Source organism: Ovis aries, chromosome 1 (assembly GCF_016772045.2).
Source record: "Ovis aries strain OAR_USU_Benz2616 breed Rambouillet chromosome 1, ARS-UI_Ramb_v3.0, whole genome shotgun sequence".
NCBI lineage: Eukaryota > Metazoa > Chordata > Mammalia > Artiodactyla > Bovidae > Ovis > Ovis aries.
In genome coordinates, this window is record NC_056054.1 from 45827002 (window position 1) to 45849387 (window position 22386).

Here is a 22386-nt window from a genome sequence, read left to right on the forward strand (position 1 = left end):
ATAGAGAGATTATAGGAAGATGGGTTCCACTGGGTTCTATTACAGTCCTCAATGGAATCAAGTTCCATTATTGTCAAACTGGAGGAAGAGTTTTCATGATGAGCTGAAAGTTTTTCCTAAATTCTTGGTCCACTCAAATTTTATACATGAATAATTCACACAATATGGAAAATATGCTTACAAAATATTTAAGTGACCTGTAGTTAAGACTACTAATGCAATTATTTATCCAACAAATATAGCATATGTGAGTGCTTACCATGGGACAGTACACTGCTAAAAGCTAGAGCAAAAGATATTAATAAAACATTGAGAATCTCATAAAACTAGGAATTTAAGTACTTTATCAGGTCAGAAATATAAGCCAATCTATCTCCTAATACAGTGATTGGAACATAATATAGAACCAAACTAATATTTTGAGATTGATGAATTAATCAGTGAATTTTTTTTAATTTTGGAGAGTATAGTTGCTTACAACTATACTATTGTGCAATAAATAATGAATCTTAACCTGAGATTAAAATCAATATTCAGTCAAAGCTGAGGCAAAAGTTGAATATCACTATCAGAGAATAAACTGCTTGAATAAAAGATTAAATATTGCATGTTATTTAAAAGTCATGATTACTCCAATTTTATATTCTCAATACAATAAATTTTAGAAGTTTGTCATTACAGTTAAGGAACAATGATTCATTTATATTATCAACTATAGGATTGCTCCTGTGATCGATTTACTGGACAGTTATAATACTAAATAAAGCCTCACTTTCAATGGTGGTCAGAGGAAGAGGGAAAAAAAATATGGGTAACATCTTCTCTGACAGTTTCTTTCCATATTCTACTTTTATGATTTGCCTGATGATTTATCATGGATACTGTAAATGATTCTGGAGGTTATCCCCTCTTGTAATTTTGATGTGGCAGAATGGATATTTTACTTTTAATTCATCTCCACATGATGTAAAAACTTCTCATAGCATCTTACTTTATAATTTCCAACTTAAACTAAATAACTAAAATTAGAAATAGCTTTTATGGACAGTTTGGTTTAATGTTATAAATGCTAGTATAATAATTATATTAAAAATAATTATGATATAATTTGATCTCATATTCTTTATATTCATATGTTTTACAAGTACCTATTAGCTGAGCAAGGTCATTATATCCTTCCTAAAGTTTCCCAGCCAATGCACACTCTGTTGATACGTTTATAGGCTTGTCAATATCTTTTTGTATTTGTTAAATTATTTAATAGTGCCTTTGGAGATACAATTAACTGCTTCCAAAATCCTTATTCATTATTCTGACATTTTCTATCTTTGTTATCAAAATATATTTATTCAGCATTTGGTTGATAGAATTCCAACATATTAAAGATTTAGCAGAAATTTTCATTCCAAGTCTTATCTAAAATGTTTGTCTGTATTCAAAAATGAACATGCAGAAAGTAAGAATAAATTCACTGGTGTGCCTTGTTTGTATTATTCACTGTGCTGACTAGCTATGATGGTAATTCATGTAATAACAATATATTGATCATGCACAATTCAGGTATATCTTATTTATGTTGAAGTAGGCAATTGGTGATTTGACCCTCCACAGGCTGAAGCCAAAGCTTAATAGATAATTTTGATTGAATACAATTTCATATACCTTAAAATGCTATTTTTAAAGATTGCCTCTTTGAATATCTATTAAATGATGTATACAGGGTGGAAGGACAAAAGGACACACTTTCAGGAATCAATATATGTTGATGTATGGCAAAACCAATACAATATTGTAAAGTAAAAAAAAATAAAAATAAATGTTTTACCATCTTAAAAAAAATTTCAGAGCTGTAAATTCGTTTAGTAATAAGATGAAAATGGCCCTTGCCCTCATAAAGTCTACAGTTTTAAAGAGATATTAAACAGTAACCGTAAAAAAAAATAACTACAAAAATAAATATTGTAGATAATATCAAACTGTGATATATCTATGAAGTAAAAGTGCTTTGAGACTAGATTGGGGAAAGAAATTTAAGTGAGGAGTCAAGAAAAGCTTCTTGCAGAAACTGGCATTTCAGCTGACTAGAAAATCTGTGGAATTTTAGTTCAGTGAAGTATGGAAGAAAGAGTATTCCAGGCAGAGAAAGGAGCTTGGCTCTTCCTGGGAATAGGCTGATTGAAGGCCAGTGGCACTGGCAGGACTGCCCGAAAAAGAGTAGCAAAGAAGCTGTGGAGAGGTTTGAGGGGACCAGATCTTAGAGGGTCTGACGATGCATGGTAACAGTTCTAGGTTTCATCCTATCATTTGAAGAATTGTAGCCTCAAGATTTTCACTTTTACATGATTCCTCAGGCTACTCAGAAGAGAAAGAAGTAACGAGAAGAATGAAATAAATGTTATAGTATTTTAAATAACTCTTCATTAAATGATCTTTATCCATCTTCACCCATTCTATTAAAAATTTCTTGTTTTTGCAGATTGAAGAATTTACCATTCTCATTTACCAAACTGAAGGAGCTTGCAGCTTTGTGGCTTTCTGACAATCAGGTAACATTTGTTTATCACCTGATTTATTTTGTTTATTAAAATGAACTATAATTGAAATGTTGAATTACTAATTTATTTGCAATATATACCTTTGACAATTACTACAAAATATAGATTTTTTATCCCCTGGAGGAGAGATTTTTATAAGGGTAACAATTCAAATAAGTATTCCATTCCTATGGACAAACAATAGTACAATTCTCATCCCTTTGAAATATGTCAATTTAGTGTCTACTTTCCTCTCAGAAATCTAATACACAAAAATGATCATTTTTCTAAGTGATATATACATGTCCTTAGAGGATGTACTTTAATTATACCTCTGAAGGTAAAGAATAAGAAATCATTACTGCAATCCCCATAAGAGGGAGTTACTATCCTCCATGTTCGTTTTTTTCCATGCTTTTAATTATAGTCAACTTAATTCTAAAAATGTATTCAAAAATATTGTGATGCCTTTTGTTGCTCTTATCAATACTTTCTGTGAAATTGCTATGATATTAATTCTTACACTTATGAAATTAGATTATAATTGAATCAGTAATTTGAGTGTTAATGAATAATTTTATTAACTGGAAAGTAAAAATAGTCGAAACCATCTGATTTACCACCACAAAAACTAGTGATAGACCATTTTGACATACTTTGTTTTCTTTTGGCTTTTCCTTGTAATCTTAAAATTTTAAAATATCCTACCCCAAAATATAAATTCTTGGATTTAGTTTGTTGTGATTATTTTCTGAGCATAAAAGTGACATTACCAGTAAATGAATTGTTCAGACATAAGTATTGGGCAATTTTTGTAAAAAATTAAACCTCTGCAAAATGTTATGTAAGTGTGAGAATAATGTTTATATTCCTACAGTCATTACAGCATTTTCTTCCCATCTACTAAGTAAAAAATTAGATTGTCAGTCAAATTCAAGTCATCAATGAACTGTAGATTTTTCAAATCATCAATATACCGTTATAAAATAAATCATTTCTGGAATCAATACAAACTATGCTAATGCAACAGTCTTTTCTACAGTCTTACATCGTAAAAAAAAAAAAAAAAAAAAAAACACCATAATATCAGGATTTATATTCTTGTGGAAGAATGAACAGAACAGTGGCTGCATCATTTAAATTTTATTTAGAACAGTGATTTAATGTGTTTTTGACTCAGTTTCATGAGACAAGTTGGCATCCTAAATTGCCATTGTACTTCACTCTTATTAATAAATGTCATGAAATAAGCATAAACTATTAAACAATATCATTATTCTCAATGTTTATATATTGTATTTAAAATCAAAGTTCTAAAAACCTTCAAAAATTGCATTTCTGAAATAAAATTAATATAGAGAATTAAATGTTATTATCCATAGGTAAATTCTTTGTGATATATCAGATACAAGGACAGTTGCTTATGTATATGTAGACTTTGTCTTTGGTTACAAAAATCTCTTAAAAGTAAATGCTTATGTTTTAACTTAATTGAATTCATAGATGATCTTGTATAGTATGAACTTAATAGCAAATTCCATTTGCCTTTTTAAGGCAACAGTTAATGAACATATAGAACTATACCAAAAGTTTGCTTAGTTGAAACAGTTTAACACATTTTGGTCTCTTCAAGGTAAAAACAGGTATTATTCAATGAAGATGAATAGGTTTTGAAAAAGAAAATAATAAAGAAAAAGAAAATCTCACTATGAAACCCTTATAATTTCAAAATATTCCTCTACAGTAGTCTTATTTTATCTTACATTTTATTTTTTTGTTATTTTTCCCTACTTTTCTTTTAATTGTTCATTCAACACAGTGAGGCCAGACTGTTGACCTCTATCTTATATAAAAGAAATATTCTTTATATTTCTAATATTAATCTAATTTATATCCTTTGCTTCCAGTCCAAAGCCCTTATCCCTTTACAAACTGAAGCCCATCCAGAAACAAAGCAAAGAGTATTGACTAACTACATGTTTCCCCAGCAACCTCGTGGTGATGAAGGTAAACATAGAAATTTCTCCTATACTTGTATGATTATGGATAAAAGGGATTAATTTCATTCTAACTCTGGCCAATACTAGCACATGGCCATGCCACATAAATCATTTGGGAGCTAACTCCAAGCACAGATCTTATCTTCCATATGATAATATTTTATTAATAAGTGAAATTTCAAAAAACATAACTCTTCCTCTCTATATTTATCATGAAAATAACATTGACTCTTAGGAGCAATATCTTATCTTGGTGAATTGACAGGCACAAGACTTCTAACTAAGCACTCAGTTCAGTTCAGTGGTTCAATCATGTTAGACTATTTGCAACCCCATGGACTGCAGCACGCCAGGCCTCCCTGGCCATCACCAACTCCTGGAGTTTACTCAAACTCATGTTAATTGAGTCAGTGATGCCATCCAACCATCTCATACTCCATTGTCCCCTTCTCCTTTTGCCTTCAATCTTTCCCAGCATCAGAGTCTTTTCCAATGAGTCAGTTCTTCACATCAAGTGGCCAAAGTATGGGAGCTTCAGCTTCAACATTAGTCCTGCCAATGAATATTCAGGACTGATTTCCTTTAGGATGGACTGGCTGGATCTCCTTGCAGTCCAAGGGACTCTCTAGAGTCTTCTCCAACACCACAGTTCAAAAGCATCAATACTTTGGCGCTCAGCTTTCTTTATAGTCCAACTCTCACATCCATACATGACTATTGGAAAAACCATAGTCTTGACTAGACGGACCTTTGTTGGCAAAGTAATGTCTCTGCTTTTTAATATGCCGTCTAGTTTGTCATAACATTTCTTCCAAAGAATAAGCGTCTTTTAATTTTCATGGCTGCAGTCACCATCTGCAGTGACTTTGAAGCCCCAAAAAATAAATCTGTCACTGCTTCCACTGTTTCCCCATCTATTGCCATGAAGTGATGGGACCAGTTACCATGATCTTAGTTTTCTGAATGTTGAGTTTTAAGCCAACTTTTTCACTCTCCTCTTTCAATTTCATCAAGAGGCTCTTTAGTTCTTCGCTTTCTGCCATAAGGGTGGTGTCATCTGCATATCTGAGGTTATTGATATTTCTCCTGGCAATCTTGATCCCAGCTTGTGCTTCATCCAGCCCAGCATTTCTCATGATGTACTCTGCATATAAGTTAAATAAGCAGGGTGACAATATACAGCCTTGATGTACTCCTTTCCCAATTTGCAACCAGTCTGTTCCATGTCCAGTTCTAACTGTCACTTCCTGACCTGCATACAGATTTCCCAGGAGGCGGGTCAGGTGGTCTGGTATTGCCATCTCTTTAAAAATTTTCCGCAGTTTGTTGTGATCCACACAGTCAAAAGCTCTAGGCATAGTCAATAAAGCAGAAATAGATGTTTTTCTGGTACTCTCTTGCTTTTTCGATGATCCAATGGATGTTGGCAATTTGATCTCTGGTTCCTCTGCCTTTTCTAAAACCAGCTTGAACATCTGGAATTTCATAGTGCACATACTATTGAAGCCTGGCTTGTAAAATTTTGAACATTACTTTGCTATCACATGAGATGAGTGCAGTTCTGTGGTAGTTTGAGCATTCTTTGGCATTGCTTTCTTTGGGATTGGAATGAAAACTGACCTTTTCGAGTCCTGTGGCCACTGTTGAGTTCTCCAAATTTTCTGGCATTTTCACAGCATCATCTTTTATGATTTGAAATAGTCAACTGAAATTCCATCACCTCCACCAGCTTTGTTTGTAGTGATGCTTCCTAAGGCCCTCTTGACTTCACATTCCAGGATGTCTGGCTCTAGGTTAGTGATCATACCATTGTGATTATCTTGATCATGAAGATCCTTTTTGTATACTTCTTCTGTGTATTCTTGCCACCTCTTCTTAATATCTTCTGTTTCTGTTAGGTCCATACCACTTCGGTCCTTTAATGAGCCCATCTTTGCATGAAATGTTCCCGATAGACAGAGTAGACAGTGTCTGTCTTGAATCTATTTGTCACTTCCATTGTATAATCATAAGGGATTTGACTTAGGTCATACCTGAATGGTCTAGTGGTTTTCCCTACTTTCTTCAGTTTACGTCTGAATTTTGCAATAAGGAGTTCATGACCTGAGCCACAGTCAGCTCCTGGTCTTGTTTTTGCTAACTATAGAGCTTCTCCATTGTTGGCTGCAAAGAATATAATCAATCTGATTTCGGTGTTGACCATCTGGTGATGTCCATTTGTAGAGTCTTCTCTTGTGTTGTTGGAAGAGGGTGTTTGCTAAGACCAGTGAATTCTCTTGGCAAAACTCTGTTAGTGTTTGCCCTGATTCATTTTGTACTCCAAGGGCAAACTTGCCTGTTATTCCAGGTATCTCTTGACTTCCTACTTTGAAAATTCCAGTCCCCTATGATGATGAAAAGGACATCTTTTGGGGGTGTTAGTTCTAGAAGGTCTTGTAGGTCTTCATAGAACCATTAAACTTCAGCTTCTTCAGCATTACTGGTTGGGGCACAGACTTGGATTATTGTGATATTGAATGGTTTGCCTGGGAAAAGAACAGAGATCATTCTGCCGTTTTTGAAATTGCATCCAAGTACTGCATTTTGGACTTTTTTGTTGACTATGATGCTACTCCATTTCTTCTAAGGGATTCTTGCCCACAGTAGTAGATATAATGGTAATCTGAGTTAAATTCACCCATTCCAGTCCATCTCAGTTCACCGATTCCTAGAATGTCGATATTCACTCTTGCCATCTCCTGTTTGACCACTTCCAATTTGCCTTGATTCATGGACCTAACGTTGAAAGAGCAAATTCACTTTAATTCACCCAAGGGTTAAATCCACCCAACCCATTTAAAAGATCAATTTTTAAAAGAAATTATTTGCTCATGAAGTTCATATTTACAGAATAATTACAATAAATGTTGTTAGGTTTTTTGTTTTTGTTTTTGTTTTGTTTTTACTTAAAAAGGAAAGTGAATCATTTGTGGATATTTTTCTTCAGATTTTGATCTACAGAAGTAGGAAAAGGAAATCTTGTTTCATACGTATTTTTCAGGCTTCAGTAAAAGTGATCTTTTAGAATTTATGAAGTAAAATCCACTATGTTTACATAGGTTATAAAAAGAATCTTAAGTAAAGATTATGTTTTATTCATGCAATTTTACTTACATTCTTTTTTAATATCCCTAGATTAACAGAATATTTCATTTTGAAAAGATATAGGAGAAAATGAAAAGTCTCTCATATTTGCCAGTTATTTCTGAAATCTAGCCTCAAAGATTAAATCCCCAATTTGATCCAGGGAATGAGGTTAGACCTAGTTAGGTAAGATGGGGTATTAAGAAATTAGCCTAGTTTGTTTTGTTTTGTTTTCCTTTGAGGAGAGCAGAGCTGGTAACAGAAAAGCTTTCTTGAACTTTAAGCAAGTCACTTTTTTCACTTTTCATGCAGAAAACCAACTCTCAGAACTCCTTGCAATAAAGTTTTATATATAATAAAGTTGATGTGTTGGGAAAGAATTTAGCCTAAATTAAGTACTTTTATTGGATGTGAATTTGAGCAAACTGGGAGACAGTGGAGGACAGAGGAGCCTGATGTGCTATAGCGCATGGGGTCACAAAGAGTAGAATATGACTTAGCAACAGAACAAAAGTGCTTTTATTGCCTTTTAATGTGAACTTCACAATAATGTTGCAAAGAAGATATTACCATTAACCAGCATGTAAATTAAAGATTGATAAGCCATTTCTTTTCCCTGTTGATTTGAGACATATTTAAACTAATTGAGACCCAAATGTTAAAGACTTCATTTCCACATGTTTTTACCTAGCACCACTACATTGCCCCCCAACCAGACACACAAAACTACAACAAAAAAGTTTGAAATCTTGGGCCATTTATTGCAAAGCAGCGTTACATAGTATCTTTTATAACACCTTAATAAAGATTACTGATGACATTTATGTAATTAGTCACAGGACATGGAATAGAATCCTGCATTGGCCATGGAGAAGCTGCACCACTTTGAACAAGTCTCTCAAAATTCAGTGATAGTTTTCTCATTATTAAATTGAGGATTATATTAGTATGACCATTATGCTGTTTTGCAAATTGAAGGAGATAATAGTTTAAAATGCTTAATCTGGCTCTCTCTTTTGTCATAATTATGCTATGTCCATTCTCTACACTGGAAAACTTCTCAACCCCAATATATAATTAATGTACACTTAGCAAAGCTGAATTTGGGTTAAGATGTCAAAAGACTATACAACAAATATCAAGAGAATTTTTCCTTTTTTTTTTTCTTTCCTTGTTTTTTACTTGCTTTTTCCTTTCTATCCCTTTATTTTTTCTTTTCTTTTTTTTAATATTTGTTTTTAGTACCTATCACCATTTTTTTGTATAGTATACTAAGTTCTATTAAATAATAATTTTTGTAAAAACAAAACAAAACAGTAACACTTTGGAATCTAACTGTAGATTTCCAGTCAGACAGTGACAGCTTTAACCCCACACTATGGGAAGAACAGAGACAACAACGCATGACTGTTGCCTTTGAATTTGAAGAAAAAAAGGAAGATGATGAAAATGCTGGGAAAGTTAAGGTGAACCTTTTAATTTTTGTTTCCTCTTCCTTCTCATTATTTTTGTTTGTTCATTGTTATTATTCAGATAGACTTTGGGACTCACTGACTGACCTCTGCTAGAAGGTCAGATACATCTTCAAGTTTCACGGCGGTACTTTTCCTTATAGCAGGATGTGATTTTGGAAGCACGGCTGTGCTTCAGAATGAGGCAAACATCCTGACTGAGAAAATTTCATAAACCACCCCATCTTACAGAATAGCAACATGAGAGATTCAAGCTGAGAGAAAGCAAAAAACAAAACTAACAAAAAGTCTGAGTAGTGGGCTTCACCTAATACCTTACTACTACATCTTTGAAACACTGAAATGCTTTTTTAACCACTGAGCAAGGCAGGGCATCATTCAGACTGTATGAAGTCAAAATCCACATATATGAAAGAGCCAGTGGGTTGATATATTACATTGCATTAAAATTTTGGAAAGATTCTACGTTTCCGGAATGTTTGAGAAGACGTTATGAATTTTCTTAAGTGTGAGAACAAGTTTTTCACTTAGTGTGAATGTCTAATAGCAGATAGTATCCCTTAAGGAAAATTACTTAAAATTTTTCACCTTAAAGCATATTTTTAAAAATCCTTTATTGGTACTAATCTAAGTAACAAGGTCAGAATTTTAAAATCTATATTTTTCCATTATATAAATTTGAAAATGTCAGAATTTATATGAATTACATTAACATCAGGTCTTCATCTTATCATCAAGGCAACATCTTGAATCTCTCATCATTTTTATATTATTTTTGCACTTTTTCCATCATGGATACTAACAGCTCTCACCCTTGGTGACTACTTGCCTAAGTAATTGTATATGCATCCTGTTAATAGATCTGGATTGTGTGACATGTTCTTCTCTGTCTCCTCCTTCCCACATTTTCTAAACTTTTGTCTTGAACCAGCACACCATAGAACCTTACTGTAATTGACAAAGCCTACCTGTATCATTGTGAAGAACTCAAAATAGATTCCCAAATCAAAATAACAATTGTGTTAAAGATTTGGGTTTTAAAAAAATGTTTCTGAATGGTTGATTAGTGCTGTCTAATAACCAAAGAGACATTTTTAACTAAAACAAGAAAAAAGACCTTTAGAACATTTCAGTTCTTCTTGTAAGGATTTTATATGTTAAATCCGGAACCAATGGATGATGCATTCTATCCTGGACCTCTGATTCATTCTTTTATTTCACTGAATGTCAAAAACTACATAATTCTTCCTTAAAAAAAGAAAAAAACAATTCAAAGGCTCTAGGAAGAAAAGAGTACACTTAATATACTTTGGTATATGTGTCAATGAAAGCATAAAATATAGTAAATGCAAACAGACATTTAGAAGCCCTGTTCGTGTGTTATGTGATCAGGTTTGATTTTAATGAGAGTAGGTTCATTATACTTTAGAGTACATTTTCTCTATGTTTTTTTATATTTGATTTATTTTATATATTGGGGAAATAATACATGTTTCCAAAATCTCAGAGTACTTGGTTTTGACTAATTTGAGTATTTCCAATGCTATTGGTTATTGGAAAAATTAGAATATGAGCGAACGTCTAAATAAATCATCATGGAAGCATGATGAATGGAATATGCTGAAATCTTACACGAAATTATACTTTTCTGGCTCATTACATATACATTAAATTTAGCGCCATTTTCATTTTACCTTTAATTTACATAAAATTTTAAAAGGGACTGCTAACCTATGGCATTAACTTCCAAATGGACTAGAGTATAATGCCCTACTTATAGTGTGCTTAGTGTAGTATGAATGCTGCCTTGTGTGAAGAAATTGAGACCCTGTGGTTTTGTGTGACACTGGTACTGTTTTATCACGCAGAGTTAAAACTAATTTTCTGATGGTTGTTTTAAACGCATTACCCAGAATGAAAAAAAAAAAATCAAGAATAGAAAAATGATAAAGTGAAAGTTTTGCTACAGTGCTCCTCTTTCTCCCAGAAAATGGAGATTCCTTCTCCCACAGGATCACTCCTGCCAAGCCCCCTGGGAAAGGGGCCAGCGTGGGATTACTCTCCAACCTGCCAGACTGTCTGGCGATTGCTGCACACCATGGGCCAGGTGTGATCAGCAGATCCAAGAAATGCCTGTCCCCCAGAATGACCCACAGCTGGCATGGGGTTGTATAAGTGGCCTCCAGCAGGAAAGGAGCATGTGCACTCCATTGCCAGTTGCAGCACAATCTACCACTCTTCCCTCTCTAAGTGGCAGACAGGTAGGCCTAGGTGTTTGGGGTAGGAGAATCCCCTATGTAGAAGCAACCTTGGAACAGTGGTTTATGGGGTATGTTCTGCATGATGTGGGGTAAGAAATGTTGATCATCTAGAAACCTTTCAATTGCCAATGTTTGATCCCAATTTAACTTTTGTTCATTGACATCGGCAATGGGGAGGGAAGAACTGAGTCAGAGGGGGAGGGAACATCAATATGAGATGCCTACTGGTGGGATAGCTGGCATGGTTTTTGAGTTGGGTACTTCATTTTTGTTTATGTGTTTTTTTCCAAGGTCTTTCTCTTAAAGTGTGGGAATACCAATAGTTGGGCAGAATGTTGATGACACTATTGATGCAATCTAAATTGTCCCCAGACATACACACATTTTTCTGTAATATCAATTCTAGGAGAGATTGAATAACTAAAGCTAGATTCTTAAAACAGCATGAAATTGCAATTGAAATTTGCTGAGAGTGGATTTTGAACACAAAGATGAACATCTATTGAAAAGCATCAATTTCCCTTTAATTTGAAGGCACAGATAATGAGAATTCCTGTAAGAGAAGATTGGCCTGGAAATTCTGGCAAATAGGACTTCCTTATCTCAGTAGGTGGGGTGTTTAAGAGTTTAATGAAAAAGAAAATCTTCATGGGAAGTAGAAGAGCACTACTTTTTATAAACTTTATCATCCACATACAGTGGACTAGATTCTTATTCTGCGGCTTATATTCTTTCTACAATATAAAGCAAGCTGAGAATCCTAACTGAAACTACTATAGGTTTCCTTTCTATAAAATGTTCCAATTAATTTCTAGAATAAGATATTTAAAAGAACTAACAACCAAAGCATTAACTATTATTTCTCTTACTGGAATTTATAGTCAAATCAAATTATATTTTAATCATTATATAAGAAAAGCATACTTCTATGTGAATTTGTGATATCATTTCTAAATCCCTTACTGTTTTTTTTTTTTTTTTCCCTTACTGTTAACATTAATTCTTCATTGCCAAATCTTTGGGAGTCTCCAACATCTTGCAGCTACTATTTGCATTTACTGCACTTTTTTCAAGGTCTAAGATATATATAATGTTGTGAAACACTTCTATTTTTCAAAATTAAGATAAAATAACATTTCAGTAAAAATCTTGCATTTTGATAAAATGTATATGTAAAATGAGCAAATACTTTATGGTGAGTGATATAGACAATATTTTACTAAGAACATAACTGACAAATTTTTACCACCTATTACATATATCCCATATTAGAATAAGGGAATATTTATAACTTATATATTTAGAAATATAAAGAAACTACTTTTTTATTTGAGCTTTACCAAACTATAAATATAATTGTATTTATGATCATGTTTATTCATTTCAGAAGCACATCACACATGAGTTGGAAAACAGGCAAAACAATCTGTAGAAGGGTATAAAATATGCTTTTAGAGAGGTTATCAATATAACAAAACTATAAAATACTGTTTTCATTTTTAATATATTAACTTCATGTTTTAAACATTGACATTATCTTATTTAACTCAGTAAAATTCACATTTTAGATTTATACTATTTCTTCCACAAGATTGTACAATATGTGCTGCACCTATACCAGAGAATAGCTCTGAGCCAAGTAACACTTGTGAAGCATAAGCTTTGGAGTCAAAAACCTGAGCTTGAATCTGGGCATTGATACCTAAAGCTGTATGACCTTCAACTTACACCATCTGAACCCCTGTTTTCCTTCTGTAAAATAGGGGCAGATACTACAATGGGTTATGAAAAGTAATTTATTATAGATTTTAATTGTTATTAATTATGACTTATTTATATTTAAATCTATTTGGTAAATAATGTTTTATTATCTATATAAAGTAATAACTAATAATAAATTATTTATCCTTATAAAACACTTTGCATAGTGCCTGGCACATGGCAGATATTGAATAAATGATAGTGCATACACCCTGAAAAAGATCCAGTTAGATATTATGGTTAGACATATATATAATAGATCTAAATTGCCAAAAGACTCCAGATTTTAAAAATACCTAAGTAGAATCTGATATTAAAAATAGTATCTAATCTCTGCATAGAAATTGTATATTTTCAAAGAACTTTTACATTTATCTTATTTGAGTTCTGAATTAACTCTAAATATTATCATTACATCTACTTATTTTACACAAATAGAAACTGGTCAGATTTGTGGCTTATAGCTAGTTGGGGGTAAAATTTAGTTATTCCAGTCACTTCTGCTGGTAGACCAGCAAATGGGAAGCAAGGACCTTATTGTATAGGTGGAACAATTCCAGATTTCATGATTTTCCACAATTTGGAAAGCAGCCTTTTTAAGGAAAAGAATATAAAATAACCCTGTAAATACATAAGTAGGGCCCCTTATAAGGCTTTGAAAGAGCCCATGAAGGTGATATACCCTCAAACAAACTTCTTTAGCTTCATGGCAAATCTACTCTATTTCCACATTTAAATATTTTTACAGAGATAAAGTACCCAAATATATTCAGTGATGTGACCAAATATAACATTAACTTGTTTATAAAATAACCAGAAAGTTTCAGCACTATGGCCATAAGAAAACAGTTATCTAATCGTGTCAGTGGAGACACAGCATCTTCAAAAATTAGATTACATTATTCAATGAAGTATTTAATTCAATTAAGAAAGAACATGTCCCATCCCATTTTTTGCCTTTGATTCAGTTTACAAATGTAATTTTTCATTGAAGATATTTTAAGATGTGTAGAATTTTAATTTAATGCCTTATTTGAAAATTACTTTTCATTCATATACCACCACTTATTAAAAATTAAAAGGTGTTCTTAATTGGTATACTAGGCATATCATTTTATAATTTAAATTTTATAAATGTAGTTTTTTGACTTTTAGTCCTCTGATATCAGGTATTTTTAAACAAGTTCAATAATATAATTTAAAACTCAGATTGAATTTGTGATTAATATTTCTAATACCAATTTAAACAGCAGATCCAAGAATGCATGCATCCCAGTGGACTTTGTCTAGCATGGCTATCATTCTTTTTATTTATTTAAGAATGCATTATAAAGTACCCTGAGAAATACTTTTATTACACTCTAACAACTTATACTTTTTTTTTTGTAAAGTCTAATTTTTTTCATGGGTTATATTTTTTTAGATTTATTTCTATATATTATTAACTTCATCCTTGTTTCAGCATATTAAGGATTAAATCACATTTCAATGATATTTATACTAACAAAATTATCTGATTTTTTATAAGCTTTCTAAACATTAATTGAAAAAATAATTTAATTTTAGTACTGAAGCGAATGTTAAAAATCATCCAGTGAAGTCTAATCCCAGTATTTAATATGGACAGTGAGCCACAAGAAAATATACTAGAGTAACAAAGTTGGTGGATTTGCTAAACTGCAGATGAGCAAAAGTGTTTGAATTCATATTTATAACCCTCAGATCTATACCACTGTCATAGTTTCTTACATTCCATGTGTTACACAGGTATGGGGGGATGTGTGTGCCCCACCCTTTTTCTCTTTTAATCTCTCATTCCCTCTCTTCCTCTTCCACCTCTGCTCACTTCTAAACCACCCTCACACATATTTTTAATAACACATACTCACCACAGTCACATAAATCATTCCATTTTGTAAAGTTGATTCTACTCAGATGCAAAAAGACATGGCTATTAGAATAAACCAAGCCAAGTAAATATGCCCCTATTTTTCCTCTTACTCCATTTTAATCAGCCTGGATAATTTATATCTATGCCATTTTAAATATATTTTAACCACTCTGATGGTGGAATATTCTGCATGGAATGTCTCATATTTTCTTTCTCTAAATTAAATGTGAAGAATAATAATTAATATACATGTATTCCTTAAAGTGAGATTCATATGCCAAAAATGAATTCAAGAATGGAAATAAATCTCTCAATAAAAACCAGCCAAAATTTACATATTTACCTAGACTATCTTAGACAAAGGTCTCAATTTTTTTTCTCTTTATTGTAAGATATAACCTATAATGCATGTTACTTTATTAGGGTAAAAGCTAACATGAAAACCTTTCTAAAGGTGTTTCTTTAAGTTATTAACAAGAATTAGCTACCTACCTTCTGATGTAACATGCTGATTAACATAGAGCTGGTACATATTTGATGATATTAATAGATAGTGTCAACTCCCCATTTTTTTCAATAAGTGATAAATCTACTTGTAAATCTTTTAGAGTCTCATTGCATCTCCTGCATTGATATTTCAAAGATATTTCTAATGTCAAAAGTTATTTATAAATAATTAAGATAGTGCAGAGAATAGCCTCTAAAGTATAAATAAAGCTGACAGTAACTTGATTAAATTTTTCAGAGATTACCAATCACTTAAGTGTTTGACCTACTGCTATTTCAACCATTTATAGAGTAGGTCTAAACAGGATAAAACCCAAAAATTGTTTTTAATCTAGAAGGGTGACCAGGGGTGGGGAGAAGCCCTAGGAGGCAGAGTGTGTAAAGAACACTCTATAGCACAGTTTTTCAGCCAGCTCAACACTCACTATATTGCATTTGGTTATACTACTGCGCATAAAATGGAGTTTTGTGAACATGCTTGCTGAAGGTATTTTTATGTTAAATTTCTTTTTATAAACTTCTAGGTTGAAATAAACCTAAAACGATATCCAACTCCTTATCCAGAGGATTTAAAGAATATGGTAAAATCTGTTCAAAATCTGGTGGGTAAACCAAGCCATGGAGTGCGTGTTGAAAATTCAAATCCAACTGCTAACACGGAGCAAACTGTGAAAGAAAAATATGAACACAAGTGGCCTGTAGCCCCAAAGGAGATTACAGTGGAGGTATTTCAAGGTTATTGGTAATTGCCAGTGTGGTTTGGATTTTTTGAAATTACTAAATGATATTTTTTTTTAACTGAGCAGATCTTCATTAGGTGCATTTTTTCCTAATGTATAAATAAATCTGTCTACTCTTTTTAACTCTGAGGGTTGCATTTAATAAATGACACCTTCATGGTCTTAAACCATTAATACAGCTTCGAAAGTTCCAATACGCAGAAGGAATAGTTTACTCACCTGGCTAGTCCTGGTCAGTAAGTTAAATCATTTTCACTATTCCTTTGACTATCCCTAACTTTTATTGTATGAGTCATTAGAGAAATATAAATGAAGTTTTATTATTATTCTGCAGATCTTATTAAAACTCTTGATCAGATTTAGGGCCAATTTTTTTAAATATTTTTGTGTTTGGGTTTCACCCTTTATAGAAAACACTATTATAAGCAGCAAAAAGGGGGCAATAACTTTGAAATTTAGCTTTATGGAATGTAATATGAAGCTTAATTCCTATATTTTAGAATGAATTAAATATTCATCCTTATCAATTTGTGTGGTCTGAAAAGAATTCAACTACATTTATGCCACCTCTGTACTATCTCATCTACTCTTCAACTAATTTTATTATCATCTTTTTATCTTCATTAGAAACATAACTGATATGAGTATATCTAGAAATTCCTATACATGCTGCTTAAATATCTAGGTTGACAAAACTCTTTTACAAATCTGCATTTCAAAGCGTCAGTTTGTTGCACTGATTGAACACCAACTGTACATTTAGCACTGTGCTAAACACTGTGAGAGAAAGAAAAGAAATATAAAATGTATTAATAGTCCCCAAATAATTTAGAGACTAACCAGGTAAATTTAAGACAGATGAAGCAACTGGAGAATATATAAAGTGTGATAACATGATCGGCTTTGTGATGGAGAGTATAGTACTCTAAGAAACTGGAGACACACATGATCATTGCCAGTCACTTTGAAAGTTACATGAAGTGTTAAAGGTTGAATTCCATGTTCAAGATTGGGTGATTCTTTTGAAGTCAAAAACAGAGGAAGGCATTCTAGGCAAAGAGAAAAAAAAAGCCTAAGCAAAAATAAGCATGGTGTGCACCACTTATTCATTTTCAGCACTTCTTTATTTTGCCTATAAGAGCCATATTAATGTACTTCTTCATTTCTAAAATATTACAGATATTTTATAACAAAGCAACAGACTTTTATATCTAAGTACTGCAATAATATAAAAAGGAGGAAAATTAAGAGCTAGTGTGTACACACAAGTATACATACACTTTATATTTAGCTCTCCTGTCATCATATAACTGTAAGGTAATGATAATCCATAAGCTGAATAACTACAGCAAAATACATAGATCCTAAAATTGCTTTATACCTGGATGGAAGAAGTGAGGCAAGGAAAAAGGAGCTTTGATCATGAATTTAATGATAACCTGATAGTAGAGAAAAAATCTTAAAATTGTCCGACAAGGACTCCAAACTTAACAAATCCAAAAAAAAATTTAATCTTTTCACTTCAGACTTACTTCTCCTCTGCATAATTGGTCTTGACCTCAGCTGGTACCGTTATCTACCAGTTCACTCAAGCTAGACAATTGAGAGGTATTTTGATTTCTTTTTCCTTCTTTCTCCCTTCTCTATGCCCCTTCCAAACAATCACCAACGCCTATACATTTTCATGAGTGAGTCTCCTAATACTCCTCAGGTCTTGCTTGAACTCTGTCCTGCATTTCTGTAAAAACTGTCAATTTCTTGGCTTACTTTGTCCCAAGCTTCCTCACTGCCTTGCTTTTGATCTTTACAAAACACAAGTCTAATCCTGCCCTCCTTAAAAAACAGTACAGTGACTTGGTATTAGCTATCTGAACTTCCTAATTAGCTATAGTAGACAAGCTAAATAAGACGGAAGCTCAGCTTTTAGCTTCATATTTATTTCTGTGATTTGCCCCACTCTTAGTTTTCTTATTCTACAAGCCTTTTCCTCTTGAAATTTCACTGATAATATCAACATTTTTCCTGAAATCAAGATTCTAGATCTTTCCTCAATTTTTAGACATCCTAGAACGAGAAGATGTTGCTTTCTGTATCATCCTCCCTTTTCAAATTACTGCACGCAAATTAAGGGGCCATACTCCAGTATTCTTGCTTAGAGAATTCTATAGACAGGGGAGCCTGGTTGGGTTATAGTCCAGACACGACTGAGCAACTAAGCACCCACACCCTCTATCTATTCTACTTTCAGATATAATAAATACAAATAACCAAGTGTCTAGCTGGTCTGTGTATATTATGCATTTTTATTTTATGTTTTGCCTGTGTATGAAATTTTTGAATCATCATTATTTAGATCATACTGCCAAGAATGTGGAAGAGTACCCTCTTCCACACTACATGATATATTTATCCATGTTGTTAAATATGGAAAACCACGAAAAAGGCAAATAGAGGTAGGCAGAATCAGAAAACAGAAAGAAAAAAACAAGGTAAAAACAACAGAGAAAGACGAAGAAGGAAAGATATATCAATATAATTATTGATCACTTTCTATTTGCAACCCTATGCCAATAGTTTTAATGTAAATCTAGACTGAGACTATGGCCAAGAATACCATAAACTGGATGACTTAGAAACAGTTTTTAAGGAGCCAGATTTTATTTATATATAAAAATCAAAGCCTAAGAGACTTAAAATTTCAAAGGCTCAAAAGTGTCAGTGGTTAGTAAACAGTTATAGCCAAGAAATACTTAACAGTTCTATTTATTATTGTTAGGTCTGAACAACTTAGTAAATATTTATGCCCCATTTAGTGGTTGAGAAACAGTACACAAAACCTACTCAATGGACATGAGTTTGAGCAAACTCTGAGAGATAGTGAAGGACGGGCAAGCCTGGCGTGTTGCAGTCCATGGGGTCGCAGAGTCAGACATGACTTAGTGACTGAAAAACAACACACATAAACTGAAAGAAAAAATAACAGTTTTATTTCACTCTTAAATAACCAAAACTACTTACTAATGAAATGTGTGCACCTTTTAGACACCACCTACCACCTCAAACCTTGGAATAATATTGGATGCCACAATTCTAAATTCTGTTTCACATTGATTTTGGGGTGGCACTTGATTTTTTGATCACAGCAACAAATACCCAATTCACAAAGACTATTAATCAAAGAAGTGTGCAACTGAATTTTGAAATTGAGAGCTACCTGGGTAGCAGACATAAAGAGAACTATTGTGCATAAATTTATATCACTACTTACTCAGGAGAATAAACAAGCCACTTTTATACCTAGAAAAATGAAAATTTAGTATTTTTGCATTTCTTAATGTTCTCTTGCTACCTGGTTAATTGGGAATAATAAGTTGAATTCAGTTCATTTCAGTTGCTCAGTTATTTCTGACTCTTTCCGACCCCATGGACAGGCTTCCTCATCCATCAGCAACTCCCAGAGTTTACTCAAACTCATGTCCATCGAGTCAGTGATACCATCTAGCCATTTCATTCTCTGTCGTCCCCTTCTCCTCCTGCCTTCAATCTTTGCCAGCATCAGGGTCCTTTCCAGTGAGTCAATCTTCACATCAGGTGGCCAAAGTATTGGAGTTTCAGCTTCAACATCAATCTTTCCAATGAGCCTTCAGGACTGATCTCCTTTAGGATGGACTGGTTGAATCTCCTTGGAGTCGAAGGAACTCTCAAGAGTCTTCTCCAACACCACAGTTGAAAAGCATCCGTTCTTTGGTGCTCAGCTTTCTTTATAGTCCAGCTCTCACATCCATACATGACTACTGGAAAAACCATACATTTGACTAGACAAACCTTTGTCAGCAAAGTAATGTGTCTGCTTTTTAATATGCTGTCTAGGTTGGTCATAGCTTTTCTTCCAAGGAGTAGGCATCTTTTAATTTCATGGCTGCAGTCACCATCTGCAGTGATTTCGGAGCCCAAAAATATAAAATCTCTCACTGTTCCCATTTTTTTTCCTATTTGCCATGAACTGGTGGGACTGGATGCCATGATCTTAGTTTTTTTAATGTTAAGTTTTAAGCCAACTTTTTCACTCTACTCTTTCACTTTCATCAAGAGGCTCTTTAGTTCTTCACTTTCTGCCATAAGGGTGGTGTCATCTGCATATCTGAGATTATTGATATTTCTCCCAGCAATCTTGATTCTAGCTTGTGCTTCATCCAACCCAGCATTTCTCATGCTGTCTCTGCATATAAGCTGAATAAGTAGGGTGACAAATATGCAGCCCTGACATACTCCTTTCCCAATTTGGAGCCAGTCTGTTGTTCCATGTCCAGTTCTAACTGTTGCTTCTTGACCTGCATAGATTTCTCAGAAGGCAAGTCAGGTGGTCTGGTATTCCCACCTCTTCAAGAATTTTCCTCAGTTTGTTGTGATCCACACAGTCAAAGGCTTTGGCATAGTCAATAAAGCAGAAGTAGATGTTTTTCTGGAACTCTCTTGTTTTTTGAATGATCCAGTGGATGTTGCCAATTTGATCTCTAGTTGCTCTGCCTTTTCTAAATCCAGCTTGAACATCTGGAAGTTCATGGTTCATTTACTGTTGAATCCTGGCTTGGGGAATTTTGAGCTTTAATTTGCTAGTGTGTGAGATGAATGAAATTGTGTGAACATTCTTTGGCATTGCCTTTCTTTTGGATTGGAATGAAAACTGACCTTTTCCAGTCCTGTGGCCACCGCTGAGTTTTCCAAATTTGCTACAGAAGTTTAAAATCCATTGGTTTTTTTAATATGATTATTTTGTCATAAAGTTATATTCTTATACCAGTGGTGTTCATTACACTCAGTGAATGAATTTAGAGTGAAGATTTAGCAGGCTAGATTGATCATGAGAAAACCAGAAATCTTAGGAAGAAGGCATGACATAACCAAAGAAACTGAGATGATCACTTGGAAAACAGTAGGCATTGAGAGAGAGATTGGTGGTTAAAATAGGCCCAATTGTGCATTAACTTTGTTAATAATCCAAAAAAAAAATCTAGTTTGTCAGTGTATACTTTACTCTTAGAACTCTAAAAGAGTTCACCCCTTAGAACTCTTACATGCTTCTATCTTATATATTATATTACTTATATATTACTTATCATAATTCAATCTTATTTTATGAGTTATATCTAACTCCGTAACTAGACTGTAAATCCCCACAGGGCATGGGTGACATTTTGTCTTTCTTTGGAAACTCTGCAGTTCTTCGCACAGTGTAAGACATATAAATAGCTTTCAAAAAGTGTTTGAGGGATAAATGGACTCATTTAAATTAGGAAAAAAAAAAAACATTTTAGTGCTTACCTTAGAGATACGTATGATTCACTTCTCCTAATGTGCCACAGTGAACTAGATTCTAGAGTCCTATTATATCTGAGCCAAATAAAGATATTGCCTTCTTGGTTAACCAGTATTTAAATGTTTACTTTCCTTGTCCTGTATTATTATATCTCTCAGGATTCTTTTGTTCATCCAGCTAATGAAATGAGGATTGGGGAACTTCACCCTTCATTAGCTGAGACCCCTCTGTACCCACCCAAACTTGTTCTGCTAGGGAAGGACAAAAAAGGTAACATTGTGAACCTGATGTGGAAAATGTGCCACAAATGCATGTGCATGACGAATCACCAGTTGTAAATTATGATACACCATAGTCTATAGAAATATTTCGTAATATGTATTTCTGACATTCACTGGTATGCTATTTTTCATACTTGCTTTTCTGTTTATACTTGTCAATGTTCATAGCACTATAATATTTTTTCCCTTTACATTTCAGAATCAACTGATGAATCTGAAGTTGACAAAACTCACTGTCTGAATAACAGTGTTTCCTCAGGCACTTACTCAGACTACTCACCTTCCCAGGCTTCCTCAGGATCCTCTAACACCCGGGTTAAAATGGGGTCCTTGCAGACAACAGCTAAAGATGCAGTACATAATTCTTTGTGGGGTAACAGGTGTGTTTAGAATTCCCTCTTTTCTGTCCCCAAATGCTTATTTTCAGCAACTTTTTAAAAAATGGAATCTTCCTAGTTTGGGAATTGTGTTCAGCACATGAATGGCATAGAAGACCTAA

The 22386-nt window shown here is 33.4% G+C and overlaps 1 protein-coding gene across 1 annotated transcript in view; it reads left to right on the forward strand.

Moving 5' to 3' along the window:
- LRRC7 (leucine rich repeat containing 7) overlaps positions 1-22386 on the forward strand; it is a 621984-nt gene that overhangs the window by 494883 nt on the left and 104715 nt on the right. The window contains exons 14-20 of the mRNA XM_027971033.3: positions 2477-2546; positions 4442-4541; positions 8999-9123; positions 11142-11390; positions 16074-16274; positions 21765-21876; positions 22087-22267. Coding sequence (XP_027826834.2) covers positions 2477-2546; positions 4442-4541; positions 8999-9123; positions 11142-11390; positions 16074-16274; positions 21765-21876; positions 22087-22267 — 1038 coding nt within the window. The remainder of the gene's footprint in view (positions 1-2476; positions 2547-4441; positions 4542-8998; positions 9124-11141; positions 11391-16073; positions 16275-21764; positions 21877-22086; positions 22268-22386) is intronic.